The sequence below is a fragment of the Pongo pygmaeus genome, chromosome 3 (genome assembly GCF_028885625.2).
Source record: "Pongo pygmaeus isolate AG05252 chromosome 3, NHGRI_mPonPyg2-v2.0_pri, whole genome shotgun sequence".
NCBI classification, from domain to species: domain Eukaryota; kingdom Metazoa; phylum Chordata; class Mammalia; order Primates; family Hominidae; genus Pongo; species Pongo pygmaeus.
In genome coordinates, this window is record NC_072376.2 from 198,826,930 (window position 1) to 198,845,586 (window position 18,657).

At 39.0% G+C, this 18,657-nt stretch overlaps 1 protein-coding gene across 7 annotated transcripts in view; it reads right to left on the minus strand.

Moving 5' to 3' along the window:
- Positions 1 to 18,657, minus strand: part of CCDC110 (coiled-coil domain containing 110) — a 29,308-nt gene that overhangs the window by 5,361 nt on the left and 5,290 nt on the right. For 2 of the 7 annotated variants that reach the window (XM_054484181.2, XM_054484183.2), the window contains exons 3-6: positions 13,580 to 13,635; positions 13,228 to 13,293; positions 11,633 to 11,743; positions 8,707 to 10,822 (exon numbers count right to left, since the gene is read on the minus strand). In XM_054484181.2, coding sequence (XP_054340156.1) covers positions 8,707 to 10,822; positions 11,633 to 11,743; positions 13,228 to 13,293; positions 13,580 to 13,635 — 2,349 coding nt within the window. Of the gene's footprint in view, positions 1 to 8,326; positions 8,397 to 8,706; positions 10,823 to 11,632; positions 11,744 to 13,227; positions 13,294 to 13,579; positions 13,636 to 18,657 lie in introns of those variants that run through there. The other 5 variants (XM_054484180.2, XM_054484182.1, XM_054484185.2 and 2 more) reach the window with 5 other exon arrangements.

The window sequence follows — 18,657 nt, forward strand, 5'->3', positions numbered from 1 at the left end:
TCGAGACCAGCCTGCCCAACATAGTGAAACCGTGTCTCTACTAAAAATACAAAAATTATCTGGGCATGATGGTGCGTGCCTGTAATCCCAGCTCGGGAGGCTGAGGAAGGAGAATCGCTTGAACCTGGAAGGCAGAGGTTGCAGTGAGCCGAGATCGTGTGCCACTGCACTCCAGCCTGGGCGACAGAGTGAGACTCCGTCTCAAAAAAAAAAAAAAAAAAAAATCTGCTCTTAAAAGACATGATTTAAATATCTTACTGTAATTCATAGTGAGGTATTGATAGCCCTCATTCACCAGGGGCAGGGGCTGGTGGGGTTTGTGTTTTAAAAGGGAAATGTAAAATATCTAAATATCAAAAAATACATTGGAAGTTATTTTTGATAATGGTGTGATATGGTTTGGCTGTGTCCCCACCCACCCAAATCTCATCTTGAATTGTAGCTCCCATAATTCCCACGTTGTGGGAGGGACCTGGTGGGGGATAATTCAATCATGGAGGCAGCTTCCCCCATACTGTTCTCGTGGTAGTGAATAAGTCTTACGAGATCTGCTGATTTTATAAGGGGTTTCCTCTTTTGCTTGATTCTGATTCTCTCTTTTCTGCCACCATGCAAGACGTGCCTTTCACCTTCCACCATGATTGTGAGGCCTCCATAGCCACGTGGAACTGTGAGTCCATTAAACCTCTTTTTCTTTATAAATTACCCAGTCTCGGGTATGTCTTTATCAGCATTGTGAAAATGGACAAATACGTGGTGTTTTGTTAGAACTTGTCCTTCTGCCAGTCCAGGCTGCCTAGAGCTGGAAATGAGTCTGTAGAAGGCTACAAGACTCTTCTTTTGGGCCTCCCCACTTTTTTTAAGTGGAGGGAACTATGTCAAGCCAGACATATAGCTGGCTTTTGAAGGAGGAGTGCAGATGGTACAGATAATTTTCACAATTAAGGTTTTAAAGGAATTTTTCATGCCTGCCTCATAACTAACACTGTGCAATTAATATCGTAAACACATTACCAAGGGTATAATGTGAATCAAAGAGTAATATTGAATACATTTGTCTTCAGAATAGGAATGGCCTTACCAAGTACACATAGGTGAATAAAATCTATGGTTATATATTGATGATGTTACCAAAAAAGCCTTATAAATATACTTATTCTTAGGCTGAGTGCAGTGGCTTATGCCTGTAATCCCAATTCTTTTGAGATAAGAGTTTTATATTTTCAGATTTTATCAAAATTTATTTTAGATTTCAAAATCATAATTGTTCATTTTAATCTATCTTTATAGTTAATTTTTATTAATGTGCCTTTTTAAGACAACACACTTCATATCATATTCATAGATGAGAACACTAACCTAATGCCTTCCTGAAGGGTTTAAGCAGTAGTGTGACAATTGACAGACCTTATCTGGATTTTATATAAATGTATTGTGTCAGTTTACAGAAAACCAAATATGGAAACCAGTAATGGGAATAGTGAAATATGTAAAACAATTAAGATTTTTCTAAGTGTCGGTAGAGGAAATCACACACACACATTCGATCTGACAGGTGCAAACTAGTTACGATGTCAATGGATTGTTTTCTTACAATTATTGTCTCTTCTTTTAACTTTGAAAATGTAACAATACAAAACAGTTTTATTCCTCAGACTCAGCCATGACACTGGCGTCCTCTATTGACAACTTACACATCTAGTTATCTACTCTCCCGTTATGATGCCTGTATGACTTGGGTAGTTTTCTGCATCCATCATCAATGAGTAATGGAAGAAATAAGCTTGCTCAGCCAGACATCAGTCTCTGCTACAAACCATCTACTTACATCTGTTCAAGGCTCAAATCTGAAACAATGATTGTGGATGTTGACGTAACATGGAAGAAAGGCTTAACTTTAAGGGAGACTTAGATCAATAAGAAGCTCTAATAAGAACTGGAGAGAAAGTTAAGCAGTAGCACCTCAAGAAAGTTAAGCAGTAGTACAATCATAGTTTTTGAAATCTTATCCTGCTTCTTCAGAGACTGCCTGCTCCTTTTGTATATAAATGTGGAACATGCATTAAGAATAATAAGCCAAGTTCAAGGCCGGGCTCAGTGGCTCACACCTGTAATCCCAACACTTTGGGAGGCCAAGGTGGGTGAATTACTTGAGGTCAGGAGTTCGAGACCAGCTTGATCAACATGGTGAAATACTGTCTCTACCAAAAATACAAAAATTAACCAGGCATGGTGGTGGGCAACTGTAATCCCAGCTACTGGGGAAGCTGAGGCAGGAGAATTGCTTGAGCCTGGGAGGCGGAGGTTGCAGTGAGCCAAGGCTGCACCACTGCACTCCAGCCTGGACGGCAGAGTGAGACTCAAAAAAAAAAAAAAAAAGCCAGGTTCAACCTATTACTATTATAGCTGTCTATACTAGAGCAAAATTAATTTCTTAAGACTTTCATTATCTGTCATTTGTATTATCTACCTGGAAGAATTATTATGAACACCAAATTTAAAATATTTTATAAGCTGTAAAATAAATAAAAAATATTTATCGGTCTATTAAGGCTGGGTACAGTGGCCCATGCCTATAGTCCCAGCATTTTGGGAAGCCAAGGCAGGAGGATCACCAGGACCCAGGAATTTGAGGCCAGACTGGGCCACATGGTGAGACCCTGTCTCTAAAAACAAACAAACTAAAACAAAACAAAACAAAAACAACCACTAGATCATTATCCATCAAATAATTTGTTGTAAATAAGTTGTAAGGTAATTTGTTAATTTGAATTTTCATCAGTTATAACTTAATTTTCCAAAAGTGAGTTCGTAGCATTATAGTAGCATTACATAACACTTATATAATGCAATGTGCCAGATACCATTCCATATGCATTCCATATTAATATGTTTTCAATTATTAATCACTTAATCTACATCTAACAATGAAATGGAGTTAGAGAAAGATTAACTAATTTGTCCAAGTTAGCACAACTAGCAGTGGCAAAGCCACACAGTCTTGCATTTTTTTCTTTTCCGATACAGGGTCTTGCTCTGTCGCCCAGGCTGGAGTGCAGTGGTGCGATCGTGGCTCACTGCAGCCTCGACCTCCCAGGCTCAAACAATCCTGCCACAGCCTCCTAAGTAGCTGGGACCAGAGGCATATGCCACCACACCTGGCTAATTTTTCAAATTTTCTGTGGAGACAAGGCCTCCCTATGCTGCCCACACTCATCTCCAACTCCTAGGCTCAAACGATCCTCCCACCTCAGCCTTCTCGTTGCTATTTTTTTTTTTTTTTGAGACGGAGTTTCGCTCTTGTTGCACAGGCTGGAGTGCAATGGTGTGATCTCGGCTCACTGCAACCTCTGCCTCCTGGGTTCACGCGATTATCCTGCCTCAGTCTCCTGAGTAGCTGGGATTACAGGTGCCTGCCAACCAAGCACAGCTAATTTTGTATTTTTAGTAGAGATGGGTTTTCACCATGTTGGTCAGGCTGGTCTTGAACTCCTGACATCAGGTAATCCACGCACCTCGGCCTCCCAAAGTGCTGGGATTACAGGCATGAGCCACCACACCCAGCCTCTGGCTGCGTTTAACAGTTACATTAGTCACTCTACAGCCTTTACCAAAATTAGAGAGCAGGGTAAGGTGGAGGTTAGCTACTTGTAGGAAATCAACTATAGAACACACATTACTTTACAAGAAAAAAGACTGAGAAGACCGGTTTCCAGTTTATTCCTCCTCACACCTTATCAAGGGGCAGGCTATAAGCCTATGGGAGATAGCTAGAAAAACATATATTATCCTCCCTCCCCCAATATTATATATATTTCCAAAAATCTTCATAAAGCAATTTGAAATCATTATACTACTGTTAGAAAGTGACCTAAAATGGTCAGGCACGGTGGCTCACGCCTGTAATCCCAGCACTTTCGGAGGCCGAGGTGGGAGGATCACTTAAGGTCAGGAATTCGAGATCAGCCTGGCCAACGTAGTGAAACCTCATCTCTACTAAAAATACAGAAATAAGCTGGGCATGGTGGCACATGCCTGTAGTCCCAGCTACTCAGGAGGTTGAAGCAGGAAAATCACTTGAACCTGGGAGGCGGAGGTTGTAGTGAGCTGAGATCAGGCCACTGCACTCCAGCCTGGGCCACAGAGCAAGACTCCATCTCAAAAAAAAAAAAAGAAAGAAAGTGACCTAAAATGTCATCTTGTCTAAGCTTTGCTGTTGTTGTTAACAGATGGGGTCTCATTCTGTCACCCAGGCTGGAGTGCAGTGGCACAATTATAGCTCACTGCAGCCTCAAACTCCTGGGGTCAAGTGATCCTCATACCTTAGCCTCCTGAGTAGCTGGGACTACAGGTATGTACCACCCCATTCAGCTAATTTTGTCTAAACTTCTTGATACTTAAAACTCTTTATAATGTTCGTACAAGGTGAATGCCCAGCCTCTGCCTAATATTCTAGTGTAATGGCAGCCTGTTCATTCATCATTCACTTAACAGATGTTGAGTGCCTGCTATATTCCAGGCATGGTTCTGGACACTGGGATTCAGCAGTAAACAAAATAGACAAAGGTAGGTTAAAAGTAAAAGGATGCGCCTAACTTTTTAGTTATATTGTTTGTTTTATATTGTCAATGTTTTTTAACACTAACACTCTATTTTGTAACCATAATTCAAACAGTTCTTCAATCTTAATTTTGTATTTAAATGGATATAGTGCTCACCATTAGTTATTTTCTTAATACTTTAGTTCTTTGATTTATATTTGATTTTCAGGATTTAGTAATCCATTTTCATGGTATATATTTATTATTTAACTATTCAGAGTTTCTCCTACTGATTCATCATTACAAAATAAATATAAAAGGATGAAAAAAGATATATTATGCAAATACCAACCTAAAGACAACTTGAGGGGCTATATTAATATCAGAGACTTTAGAACAAGGAATACCCCTAGGGATAATGAGGGTTATTTCATAATAATAAAGGTATCAGTTTACTAACCGGACATAATAGTGCTAAATGTGTATGCATACATAACCTAAAACCATAAAAACCCTAGAAGAAAACCTAGGCATTACCATTCAGGACATAGGCATGGGCAAGGACTTCATGTCTAAAACACCAAAAGCAATGGCAACAAAAGCCAAAATTGACAAATGGGATCTAATTAAACTAAAGAGCTTTTGCACAGCAAAAGAAACTACCATCAGAGTGAACAGGGAACCTACAAAATGGGAGAAAATTTTCGCAACCTACTCATCTGACAAAGGGCTAATATCCAGAATCTACAATGAACTCAAACAAATTTACAAGAAAAAAACAACCCCATCAAAAAGTGGGCGAAGGATATGAACAGACACTTCTCAAAAGAAGACATTTATGCAGTCAAAAGACGCATGAAAAAATGCTCATCATCACTGGCCATCAGAGAAATGCAAATCAAAACCACAATGAGATACCATCTCACACCAGTTAGAATGGCAATCATTAAGTCAGGAAACAACAGGTGCTGGAGAGGATGTGGAGAAATAGGAACACTTTTACACTGTTGGTGGGACTGTAAACTAGTTCAACCCTTGTGGAAGTCAGTGTGGCGATTCCTCAAGGATCTAGAACTAGAAATACCATTTGACCCAGCCATCCCATTACTGGGTATATACCCAAAGGACTATAAATCATGCTGCTATAAAGACACATGCACATGTATGTTTATTGCGGCACTATTCACAACAGCAAAGACTTGGAACCAACCCAAATGTCCAACAATGATAGACTGGATTAAGAAAATGTGGCACATATACACCATGGAATACTATGCAGCCATAAAAAATGATGAGTTCATGTCTTTTGTAGGGACATGGATGAAACTGGAAATCATCATTCTCAGTAAACTATCACAAGGACAAAAAACCAAACACCACATGTTCTCACTCATAGATGGGAATTGAACAATGAGAACACATGGAGACAGGAAGGGGAACATCACACTCTGGGGACTGTTGCGGGGTGGGGGGAGAGGGGAGGGATAGCATTAGGAGATATACCTAATGCTAAATGATGAGTTAATGGGTGCAGCACACCAGCATGGCACACATATACATATGTAACTAACCTGCACATTGTGCACATGTACCCTATAACTTACAGTAATAAATAAAAAAAATAAAAAAAAAGCTTTGGGCGGGTGCAGTGGCTTATGCCTGTAATCCCAGCACTTTGGGAGGCCGAGGCAGGTGGACCACCTGAGGTCAGGAGTTTGAGACGAGTCTGGCCAACATGGTGAAACCCTGTCTTTACTAAAAATACAAAAATTAGCCGGGCATGGTGGTGGGCACCTGTAATCTCAGCTACTCAGGAGGCTGAGGCAGGAGAATTGCTGGAACCCAGGAGGTGGAGGTTGCAATGAGCTCAGATTGTTCCATTGCACTCCAGCCTGGGCTGACAACAGTGAGACTCCATCTCAAAAAATAATAATAATAATAATAATAATAATAAAATAAAAGAGCTTTAAAACACATTAAACAAATTTATAGAATGAACAAATCAACTTCTCTGTTCCTCTGTCAGTAACTGTTAGAACAAGCAGACACAAGATCAGTACAGATATAGATTTGCTCAAACCTGTCAACCACGTTTACTTAGCTGACATTTATAGAATACTCCAGTTCACCTGAAACATCAACAAAGACAGACCATATTCTGGGCAATAAAACACGTCTCCATAAATTAAAAAAGATTATAGAGTATGTTCTCTGATCAAAACAGAATTAAATTAGAAATCAATAAAAGAAAAATAACTGAAAATCTCCAAACATTTAGAAATCAAGCAACTCACTTCTAATCCATTGGGTCAAAGAATAAATCACAAGTGAAAAAGAAAGTATTTTGAACTGAATGAAAATGAAAACATACCAGACTCTGTGATGTAGTTAATGTGGGTACGAAACTAGGGAAGGAGCAAATTAGCCCCAGATAACCCAAAGGAATGAAATTACTAAATAGGAACAGAAATCAATGGAATAGAAAACAAAACAGCAAGAAAAATCAATGAAATAATAAGCTGATTTTTTAAAAGAAAAATAAAATTGGTAAAACTCTAGCAAGAATAATAAAGAAAAAAGAAATTATCAATGTCAGAAATTAAAGAGGGGACATTGCTACAAGTCCTTTGAACGTTAAAATGCTGATAAGGAATATTATGAACAACTTTGTGACAATACATTTGAGAACTTACATGAAATGTACAAATTCCTCAGAAAATACAACTCTAACTCGACATAGAAAATCTGAATAGTTCTATATTAATAGAAATCATTTAGCAATGTAAAACCTTCCCATTTAGAAAAATCCAGGCCCTCTGGTGAATATTTACATATTATATATTTTCCAAACATGTATATTACATATTTAAATATTTAAGGAAGGAATAATATTAATAATACCAATCCTACACAAATTCAGAAAATGGAGGAGGGGAAACACTTCCCAACAGGATTTTCCTGATACCAAAGCCAGACAAAGACATTACAAGAAAATAATACAGACCAACATCCTTCTGAATACAGAAGCAGAAATCCTTAACAAAATATCATCAAATTGAATCCAGGAATGTAAATTAAAAGAATAATACAACATCACCTAGTGGAGTTTATCCCAGGAATTCAAGGTTAATGTTTCAAAATTAACATAATTTACCATATCAACAGATTAAAGGAGAAAAACAGGATCACCTCCAATAAACGTAGAAAAAGCATTGGACAGAATTCAACAAGGAATATTTGAATAGCAGTCTTGGAAGACAGAGTGTCTCTGGAGCACAGAACAGGTGTGCTTGCAACCTTGGAAGCTAGAGATTGTGTTTCCTCTGGAGCCAGGGCAGGCATGTGTATTGTCCAGTGTAATGTTTCCACCTACAGCAAAGGGCAGGCATCTTACTATCCATTATAATATTCGGGTTTCTAAGCTCACTCTGTCCTGTAATGCAACCCACTGTGTGATCCTCTTTACGCTGCCTGTAGAAATTGGGGCTTGGACAACCAATGCAAACATGCTGATTCTCTGGCTCCTGCTATTGTAACAAACTCTCCTTAAACTCTCACTCAGGAGTCTTGTGCCTTCCACTAGAACCCACAAAACTGTAGCAGGCTAAAATATGAGCTTACTAGTTGGGTAAAATCTCAGATTCGCCACCGTTCTTGACAGTATAAAATATATACCTAATTCCAATTTCTAATTTTAAAAACTAGTCTAATCAATTACCAGGTTAATGTAATCAAATAATTTAAAATTATTTTGTGGGGGGAGAAAGTACTTGGACAAAGGTTTTGAAACATTGATTTTAGCAGTTTATTTATATATCTTGGATGGAAGCAAATGATACAGTTTACTTGGAATTCCTAGGAAAAAAAAAGAATTCTTTTAAGGTGGGAGTGCTACTTATACTTTAAAATAATAATTAACTCCCTCTTGCTCACTGCCAAAGTTGGTTTGTACACATACAATGAACATAATATAAATAAAATAATATAAATTTTATCTAGAAAAATGTCCTAAATAATTTCACTGTATAAGAAATTGGATACAAATTTTACAAAACAAAATTGTATTCATCTTAAAGTTTCCTCCTTATTTCTGTACACTGGCTAGTGCCCAATAGGCTAAAAGAATCTTAAACACATCTCTACTAATCTACCAGGACTTGCGTACCTTTCAAATCCGAAGCCAAAGGCCAGTTACTCCGAGGACTAGAAGTATCTTTGTGAGTAGAGTTGTCAAAATGGAATTTCTCTCTTCTTGAAATATAAGTTGTTTTTGAAGGGTCATTATGCTGACTACAAATTTTATCACTTAAACTTAAATATTCTCGTTGAAGATTCCGCATCTCAAATTCCAAGGCATCCCTTTCATTTTCTATGCTTCTTACATAATTTTCTAAAAGTATTTTGTCTTCAGTAAGTCTACTGATGCTGTTTTCAAATTTTATATTTTCTTGACTATGTTTCTTTAGTTCTTCTTTTAGAATCTGATTATCTGTTTTGGTTTCCATTACCATTTTTGATAACATTTCACATTCCTTGCCAATTTCTGACAAGCTATTCTTATAAATACTTGCTTCTGATTTTGCATTTTTTATTTCTTGCAGAAAATTCTCTTCAACAGTAGATTGGTAGGTTTGAATATTCTCAATTTCTCTTTCCATAATTTGTCTGGCAGCAGTAGATTCTTGTAATGTTGTTTCAAGGTTGAGTTTTTCATCTTTAACCGTTTCTATCATTTGAAGAAGTGTCTCTTGTTCCGTTTTTGCCAATCTTTCTTTCTCTTTTAGCTGCATTATCTCTAGCTGGCTTTCTTTTAGTTCATTTCCAAGTGAGCTTTTTTCTTTTAGAAGCTGGTGTGTTTTTTTTTCTAACATTTCTTTTTCATCTTGTATCAACAGAATATTGGTTTTCATTGCTTCCATTTCTATACTCATTCGATTATTTTCATTATTGACAATGGCCATATCGCTTTGAGTTTTGTGTTCCTTACTTTTTAGTTGATCTAATGCTTCCATCATTTGTTGCTTCTCTAAAGAAAGTTGCATATTTTTTTCCTCTAGAGTTTTATTTTGGCCTTGCAGAACATTATATTTACTAATCATTCTTTTTAACTCTTTAAGACACTCTTTGCTGTCTTCTTCTGTTTTACTTAACTTAGACTGAATAGTACTCTTTTCTTCAACCAGATTCTTAAGTTGCTTTTCATATGTTTCAACTTTCTGTATGAGAGATTGTGTGGTAAAGATAAGAGGTTTCATTTTGGACTTAAGGTTTAGATTTTCACTCTCCAGTTCCGTTACTTTTTTCTGTATCTGCACAGATTCTTTTAGGTAATTCTGTAAGTACTGAATTTTTGCAACACACTGCTCAGTAACGGAATTAACTTTGGAAGTTTTCTCATTTTCAAATATTATTGATCCTTGTTTTACTAGAAATGGTTGTCTTTCTTTGTCTTTCATTTCATGTTTTGTTTGGTCGAGGAAGGACAGTGTGTATCTTGGAACTCTGGAATGGAATTTTAAATCTGTAATATTTTTGCCAGTGATGGGAATTTCTTTATTGTTTTTCTCATTTTTCTTTCCCCTGTGTGTTTCACTCTTAGATAACTTTTTACATTTTCTACAAAAATGCACATGGAATTTTGACACTGTTTCCCTGAAGGGGAGTAATTTGTTCACTAATGCTTCTAATTCTGAAATTCTCTTTGATTTTATGTCTTCATTTAAGTTACCGTCCATGTTTTCTTCCTTAATAAAGTTCATTTTTTCCTGGTGAATAGGGGACAGGTCATATTTACCATTCCTGTGAACATTTGGATCAGTTTGTAAAGTCTGAAGTTCATTTGTAAGTGCCACTTCCCTATCATGTGACTTTTGAAGCTCTTCTTTCATTTGTTTGATAGAATGGCAAATGTCATCTAAGTTTTCACAAAATCCATGCTTGAGAAAAGGCACAGTAATTTTGGATTTATCCAGAATTACTGTATCAGCTTGAGACATCACATTTTGAGGTGCAGTAGGTAGAAAATGATAAAAGTTATTATAATTCTTCAAGATGTCAGAATTTTCTGAAGGGTGTATAATTATGTTTGAAGATAAATTGTCTGTTGAAGTTCTCAGAGTTAATGTGTCCTCGGAATGTATCTGGGATGGAACATTTACACTTTGAGGGAGACTGTTCACACTAACACCACTTAATTTTTCTTCCACTGAATGAAGTGTCTTGGAATCCTCAAAATGATGACTTTTCTCCATAGAAAGGTTTTCTTCTTGATTCTCTGTAGGCTGTAACAATAAGAAGTACACTATAAATGTATTGTCATTTGCCACATGACCAAGCAGCACCGATAATATTTTGTGGAGGATTTATTTATGTACCCTAAACACGCATTTTATCCATTTCCACAGCAAAGGAGCATAACAAGTGTGATTTATTTTCTCCAACAGTTGTTTTGAGATCTGTAACTCTGGGCTTCACAGTTTGCTTAGAACTTGCTCTTATTTCCTTTGGGGTGAGATACATGGGCCAACTCCTCAATTTCAGAAATATAGAAATTTAGTGTCCTTCAAGAGGCTGTCATAGGTAGGTGGGGAAGATGGAACCGATAGGTCAAATGGGAGTTTCAGGCAAATGAATGTTTCCAATTCTGGGCTATTTGTTAACCTTAGCTTGCACTCGTTTCAGGTGATTTTGGGACCGTGACTGTCCTGGAAGTGTGACTTCAAGTCAGTGTGGACACAGTGATGGTAACTTGGGTTTGGAGCTTTTCTAGGGAATTTACCCCAGACCTAGGTCAATCCTAAGTGAATAGATTGGCTATAAAAACTGCCTTGTATTTGAATTTACTCAGGAATCTTTCAGGATCTGGACTAAGTCAAATGTCCCTCACAGACTCTTAAGAGAAATGGGAGAACTGCAAAAGTACAGAGGTAAATACATATCTTTTAAGGTTTTCAGGACTGGAGTTTCCTTATTTTCATCTCTGATGGTCCATTTTTCCTGTAACAAAGAGGACCATGTAAAGTGAAATGAACTGATGGTAGTCACGTTTTGAAGTACCTACATATAGAAATGATTTCTGTAGAATAACATACCAAATCCTTTTCAATGCGCGTGCCAAACACCAGATTTTTTTCTGAGCTAAATTGTGGGTTTTCTACTTCAATAATACTTTTATTCAATATTTCACTGATTTCCGACTGTACCTTTAAAAGATAAATTGAGAAAAATTTGATTTCAGATTTGTAAACTTATGAATGTACAGGAATAATAGACACTATAATTAAAAGGTGTGTTTAAATTTCCTGCCCATAAGAAGTCTTTCCCATCTTATAGAATATAAATGAAAGCTACTTAATTTATTGGTGATCTCTATCATTAATCTTTAAGAAAATTATGCCTCGTTATAAAATCAGAAGCGATTTGGTAAAACAAAGTTTTATGAACTATATTCAAATGATTTTAGGTGTCTGATTTTTACACTGTTGAATAAGAGACCTTTGGATTCTATTCTGTCCCCCTTAGGAGAGTTATCTTCCCTTCCCATTTCCCTGCAGGTGCTTTTAGTATAAGAATATTGGGATGAAGTTTACATTGGGTCTTTAGTGAATATGTGTGTGTTACATACCCCCAATATCCATACTCTAGCCTTCTGTTTATACTTCTCCTTATTTCTTTTGGATGAAGCATGGTTATGGTAGTACTGATTCTGCCTCTAACTCCCAGGGGCACCTGACTGAGTGCTAACTAGTCAGGGAACAATGGCCACCTGACAGTGATTGGTTTAAGCACTGCATGTGACCCAGTCGGGATCCATCTGAATCAGGCCAAGAACCTCAGTCTAAACTATTATGAGCAAAGTGTAGCTGGGTGCAGTGGCTCACGCCTGTAATTCCAGCATGTTGGGAGGCTGAGGTGGGCAGATCACCTAAGGTCGGGAGTTCAAGACCAGCCTGGTTAATGTGGTGAAACCTGGTCTCTACTAAAAATACAAAAATTAACCAGGCATGGTGATGGGCACCTGTAATCCCAGCTACTCAGGAGGCTGAGGCAGGAGAATTGCTTGAACCCAGGAGGCAGAGGTCGCAGGGAGCCAAGATCATGCCACTGCACTCCAGCCTGGGTGACAAAACCGAAACTCCCTCTCAAAGCAAAGTGTACTCTCTTCTCTGACTTGAATTTGGAAGGAGAAAGAACTGGACCTTCTAGCAGATCTTCTACCACCACAGGGAGTCTGAGAATCCCCTACTGTGGAAAGCAGAATCAGGATACAGAGTGAGACCTGTTTTGACGACACAAGACCTGATCATGTGGACTCAGCCATCCTGAAGTGAGCTCTCTCCAGGACTTTCATTTACTTGAGCTATTAAAGTGCATTTTTTCCCCAAGCCAGTTTGAATTAGATTTCATGTCACTTATAATGAGGGTCCCTATTTGTAGACTATATACAGACTATATACAGACTTTAAAAAATCAGCGAGTGCTATCTGTTTTGGCTTGTTTCCAAATACAAGTATAACAGAGAGAAGAATGTAGTTTCCGTAAAAGAAATTTTGAGTCTAGAATATGCTGTAGCCTCTATTATATTAAATTCTGTGTCAGCTAATCCATTGGCTAGTGACCATCAGCTTAGAAGATGGGAAGATACTTCAAGGTTAGATATTTCATATATAGATCAAAAGAAACATACCATGCTGACATTCTGCAAAGTCTGCATTCGCAAAGCCTGAAATGATTCCAACTGTTGCTGAAGGACCTATGACAAAAGTAAAATATGAAATTTAATATTTTTAGGTAGGTAAACATATTCTTGAGTTGTTATGATTTTATGTCTCCCAAAGTTGCCTATTACTTGAAAGGATCCCGTGAGGGTCAGGTGGTTCACATTCTTAGTCATTTTGCTAACTCCCCAATGCGCTTTCATGGAGATCTTTGTGAGGATAAAGTGAGAGAACCCATATGCATTTAGGGAGTATTTATTCTGAAAAAGATCAGCCTTTACCCAGAATTTTGGAGATAATGAAATGGAATATACAACTCACTTTCAATGCTGATTGTGGTTGGATTTGATTTTCTGATTCTGCTATGCAGCCATATTCTAAGAAGCAAAATTGAAAAACCATGTGACTTAATTCTTAAATTTTATTTTTTAAAACCTGTAATAGAAAGCAGTCTCCTAACTTTCTTGGATGGTGAGGCAGAGATAATAACTTCTGATACTCACGCTACGCTAGTCACATAATAAGCTTAAGTGATAATTCTCGCTTGACTTAATATATCCGCTTGAGGTTGTAATAGTGTCTTCACTTTTCGAGTACACCATTAATTTGCAACACCACACTCAGAACTGTCAAAAACTCAAATATCAAGTATCTTTGTTTCTGGGATATAAACTACGTTCAAAAAAACGTAATAATGCTCATATTATGGGAGACCCTTGGCAAAGTAGTATAAAGGCCTCAATTTCTGTGAAATTTCCATGTGACATTTTTCCCCTTATGGAAACCAAGTTGGATCAACAGCATGATTTTTGTCTTGGTCTTAAGCACAGTACCCACATGTGGCTTCCCTTGGGAAGGGCAGTTTCACATTCACGGTCTTTTTTTTTTTTTTTTGAGACGGAGTCTCGCTCTGTCACCCAGGCTGGAGTGCAGTGGCACCATCTCCGCTCACTGCGAGCTCCGCCTCCCGGGTTCACGCCATTCTCCTGCCTCAGCCTCCCAAGTAGCTGGGATTACAGGTGCCCGCCACCACGCCCGGCTAATTTTTTTGTATTTTTAGTAGAGACGGGGTTTCACCGTGTTAGCCAGGATGGTCTCTAACTCTTGACCTTGTGATCCGCCCGCCTCGGCCTCCCAAAGTGCTGGGATTACAGGCGTGAGCCACCGCACCCAGCCCACATTCATGGTCTTTAGATCCCCTCTTGGCCATGTATGAATGGGCCCGGGGCCTGGAACGCTTCTTTACCAAGGGGATTCTTTCTAAAGTCCTCGCTTACAGCCTGTGCTGGACTTGCTACCATGTGTGGGGATAGCACTCCCCGCTTCAGACTCAGTGTGTACTCCTTTGTTCTGCTTAAGTGTGTGTGTCATATGATACCTGGCCAACCCCGCTACTCTAACTGTCCCCTGCTAGATTGCAGACGGGCCAGGAGGGGCCCTCTGGCCATGGGGAACCAACAGCCATTACTGAGGCTGATATTGCTCCGTCTCTTCGCTCTGTGAGTAAAGGGTTGTTCCATCCGGTGCTTGACTGTTGTGTTTTGCTTGGTGACTCTGATACTAAGATACAGTAGACAGAAGTACACCAACTTCTTTTGATAATAGGCAGAATGTCACTTGCTTGATACCATCCTGGATAGATTATAGATCTGCAACAGGGGGAGACTCTGTCATGTTTGCAAATGCCCTCACATCCCTCTTTGTCTGCATGTTACGCCGTTTGCTCTGTAAACTTTTTATTAAAGAGTGTATTCACAAAACCTTTCAGTGTCCTAAGTAAAATGAGAGCTATGATGGAATGTTCCCCTAGGCTGATAATTTCTGCCCTAAGTTTTAAAAGAGGTCAGCGAATCTCCTTTGGATTGGCAGACTGTCACATGTTAGAGAAGCTGCTTGCAAAGTACAGGCACCCCTTCTGCTCTGACCCTCACCACCAAAGGGGCAACGCTGGTTTGGAGCCTGGAGCTGCCTGGCTATTGAAGAATCCCACCTTCAGTCAGAGCGCAGGGAGGGAGAGTGAGTGTGTCTGGATCTTGCTTAGCTTTGCCTCTTCTTGGGAATAAAATGGCAGCTAAACTCCTGGTATCCTGAACTGTTCATCCAAAAAATAAGGAACTGAACGAAGGCCAGGACCAGTACAGGAAGGAATCACAAAGTTTTTCAGACTCTAAAGTAACTTCTTCTAATGAACTTAATTAGACCAAAGCGCAAATCAGAAAGAATATACCACCTAGAATCCTGCCACCCACAACGAACTGTTGTTAATTTTAGGTGTCATCTTTCGGTCAGCTCTCTATGCACGTATGTGGACGAAGTGGAATTATTTCTAGTATTTAGATTTTTTTTTTTGCTACATGAGAGATATTATTTCCTAAGAGAACCCTGTAAACTAATGAAAATTACCATGAAAAGAATTAAGAGACTGAAATCTTTATTGTTTCAATAACATACAGTTCTATTGTATTCATTGTTGACTTACTCCATGCCAAGAGAGATGAGAAAATCAGCATTCTATTCCCTTCCATGCGTGCTTCCCTCTTTCCATGATATTTGCTAGTTACATGATTTATACACTGTGAAGGTTTATGTTTACATGCTGTTCTGTAACCGTAATTTCCACACAGCTCTTTACTTAAACACAAAGATAGGATATCATTCTCGTAAATATAGTCAGCCTTCAACTCTATTCTGAGTGATGTAACTGTTCAAAATTCTATCTCCTTCCTATACCTACAGGAATAGCTTCCTTTTTCTGTACAGATTTCATTAGGAGGATTTGCAAGTTCAAAGCTAAATATAAGATTCCTTTAGCTAAAACCAAGTAAGAAATATGAGACCAAAAGAAATGTACAGACTTAATAAAGGGATACAGTAAATCAAAGATTTTAAAGAAAGCAATGGGATTTATACGTTGTCTACATATATTTTTCATCTTCCATCGCTTCTTTTTCGGCCTCAGCGTGATTGCACTGTTACTAAGCAGCTTAGTGAACCCATGGGAGCACAAGATGAGGACACACTGGAGCAGGAGACAGGAGCTAGGTTATGCAGGGCCTCCAGGCCAAGCTAAGCGGGTTGGCTTTTCCTTTAAGTGAAACGGGGAACTTTGGAAGGTTTCCATCATGGGAATGACTTGATCTGACTGAAACGTTTACAGGTCACTCTGCTACCTGATAATGGAGTATGGGGTGAGGGTGAGAAGGCAATTGCAGGGCTACTGCAATAATCCAAGTGGAGATGAAGATATCTTGGACTAGAATGGTGGTGGGGGAGATGGGGAGAAGTAGGTGGATTCAGAATATACTTTGGAGATGAAGCCAGCAGCATTGCTGAAGGATTCGTTGGGGCCAGGACAGACGAGTGAAGGATGGCTCCTTGTTTTTTGGTGAGAGCAGATGGATGAGTGATGATGTCATTTACTGGCACATACTTTAGGAGACATACTTTAGGAGTAGGAACATACTTTAGGCGAAAAACATTTTTAGATATGTTAAGGCTAGGTTGTCTGTTAAACATCAAAGGAGAGATATCCAATAGTCAGATGGGTCTACCAGTGTATGGTTCATGGGAGCAGCAATGAATACATCATTCAACATGGATGGGCCGGGTGCGGTGGCTCACACCTCCAATCCCAGCACTTTGGGAGGCCTAGGCAGGCGGATCACGAGGTCAGGAGATCAAGACCATCCTGGCTAACATGGTGAAACCCCGTCTCTACTAAAAATACAAAAAAATTTGCTGGGTGTGGTGGCGCGTGCCTGTAATCCCAGCTACTCGGGAGGCTGAGGCAGGAGAATCATTCGAACCTGGGAGGTGGAGGTTGCAGTGAGCCGAGATTGTGCCACTGCACTCCAGCCTGGGAGACAGGAGCGAAACTCCATCTAAAATAAATAAATAAACAAACAAACATGGATGTCACTGCTGGCCATGTGGAAGGACATGCATAGAAGCCCGAACGAAGTGCTTGAGGAGAGAACGGAATGTAGACGTTGGTGGGCGTGGAGGATAGGTCGCTCTTTCTAGTTTCACTGTGGAAGGGACGACAGTGCATCCGGGAAGAGATGTGAAGGTCAAGAGGGATTTTTTTTCTTTTTTTTTGAGATGGAGTCTCACTCTGTTGCCCAGGCTAGAGTGCAGTGGTGCGATCTTGGCTCACTGCAACCTCCACCTCCAAGGCTCAAGCAATCCTCCCATGTCAGCTTCTGGAGTAGCTGAGACCACAGGTGTGTGCCACCACATCTGGCTAAGAGAAGGAATTTTTTTTTTTTAAACCACAGGACATTCTAACATGCTTGTTTGCTGCTGGAATCACATAGTGGAAAGGGAGAAAAGCAATAATTCTGGACAATGAGGGAGGCTAATTGCAGAAGCTGGGACTTGAGAATTCCACAGGAGATGAGATCCAGAGGAAATCACTTTTGATTGATCAAGGACAATTCTTCCGTTGAAATGGGAGAAGACCCAGAATATGGGTTTCACAAATGTGAAGGGTGAGAACGAAGGAGTTTGGGTCTGAGTGCTTCTACTTTTTTCATATAGAGTGGGACCATGTTATGAGTGGAGAGGCCTGGGAGAAACGTGTTTGAGATTTGAGAACAGGAGGAATGAAATAGCTTTTTTGCAGAGGATTTGAAGAAGAATTTGCTGTGGAAATAAAGTAAGTTTTCCCAATAGCATTGAGAGTGCATTTTAGATTCATGGTATGACTCAAAAGTGAGTGTTTTTCTCCAGCAAAGTTCAGATGATTCTATGCAGGCAGAGAGTAGGCAGGGAGTCGGATTCATCTATTTTTAAAAGCTATTAACATAACTTTCTGTTTTTCTTATGAGTTTCAGAGACATTGGTTGCTACTTATTCCCAAAGGAAAGGTAATTTAAAAACTCGGCAAAACTTAGTCACACAGAATTATGTGATTCTAGAATTGGAAGGGAAATTATCAAAGAACCCAGGAGATAAAACACAATCACACTTCACCATTTACCAAGTCCCTGCTAAACATACAATATCGGGAGGCATATAAACAAAGCGGTAGGCATGGTCCCACCCACCAAGATGAGAGTTTATTGGGAATGTGAGAATATTACTCATCTCATATTCAACTTATATTTTCCAGCTGTTTCATATTTCTGTCAAAAGTGAAAAACAAGGTAGTTATCAATGGGATGACTTTTGAGGTAATTTTTCTTCTGAGCCTGCAAAAAACATTGTATTCAATGTATACAAAAAGTACCAACTGCATACCTGTAGCAAACAGACCAAGAGGAACAAATACATTCTGAAAATGCAACAGGGTAATGATTCTATATAAGACGTCAGGCTCTCTGCAAACTTTGTAAGTCTTAGGTTCTTCTCATTGCAACCTCTGCCTCCTGGGTTCAAGTGATTCTCCTGCCTCAGCT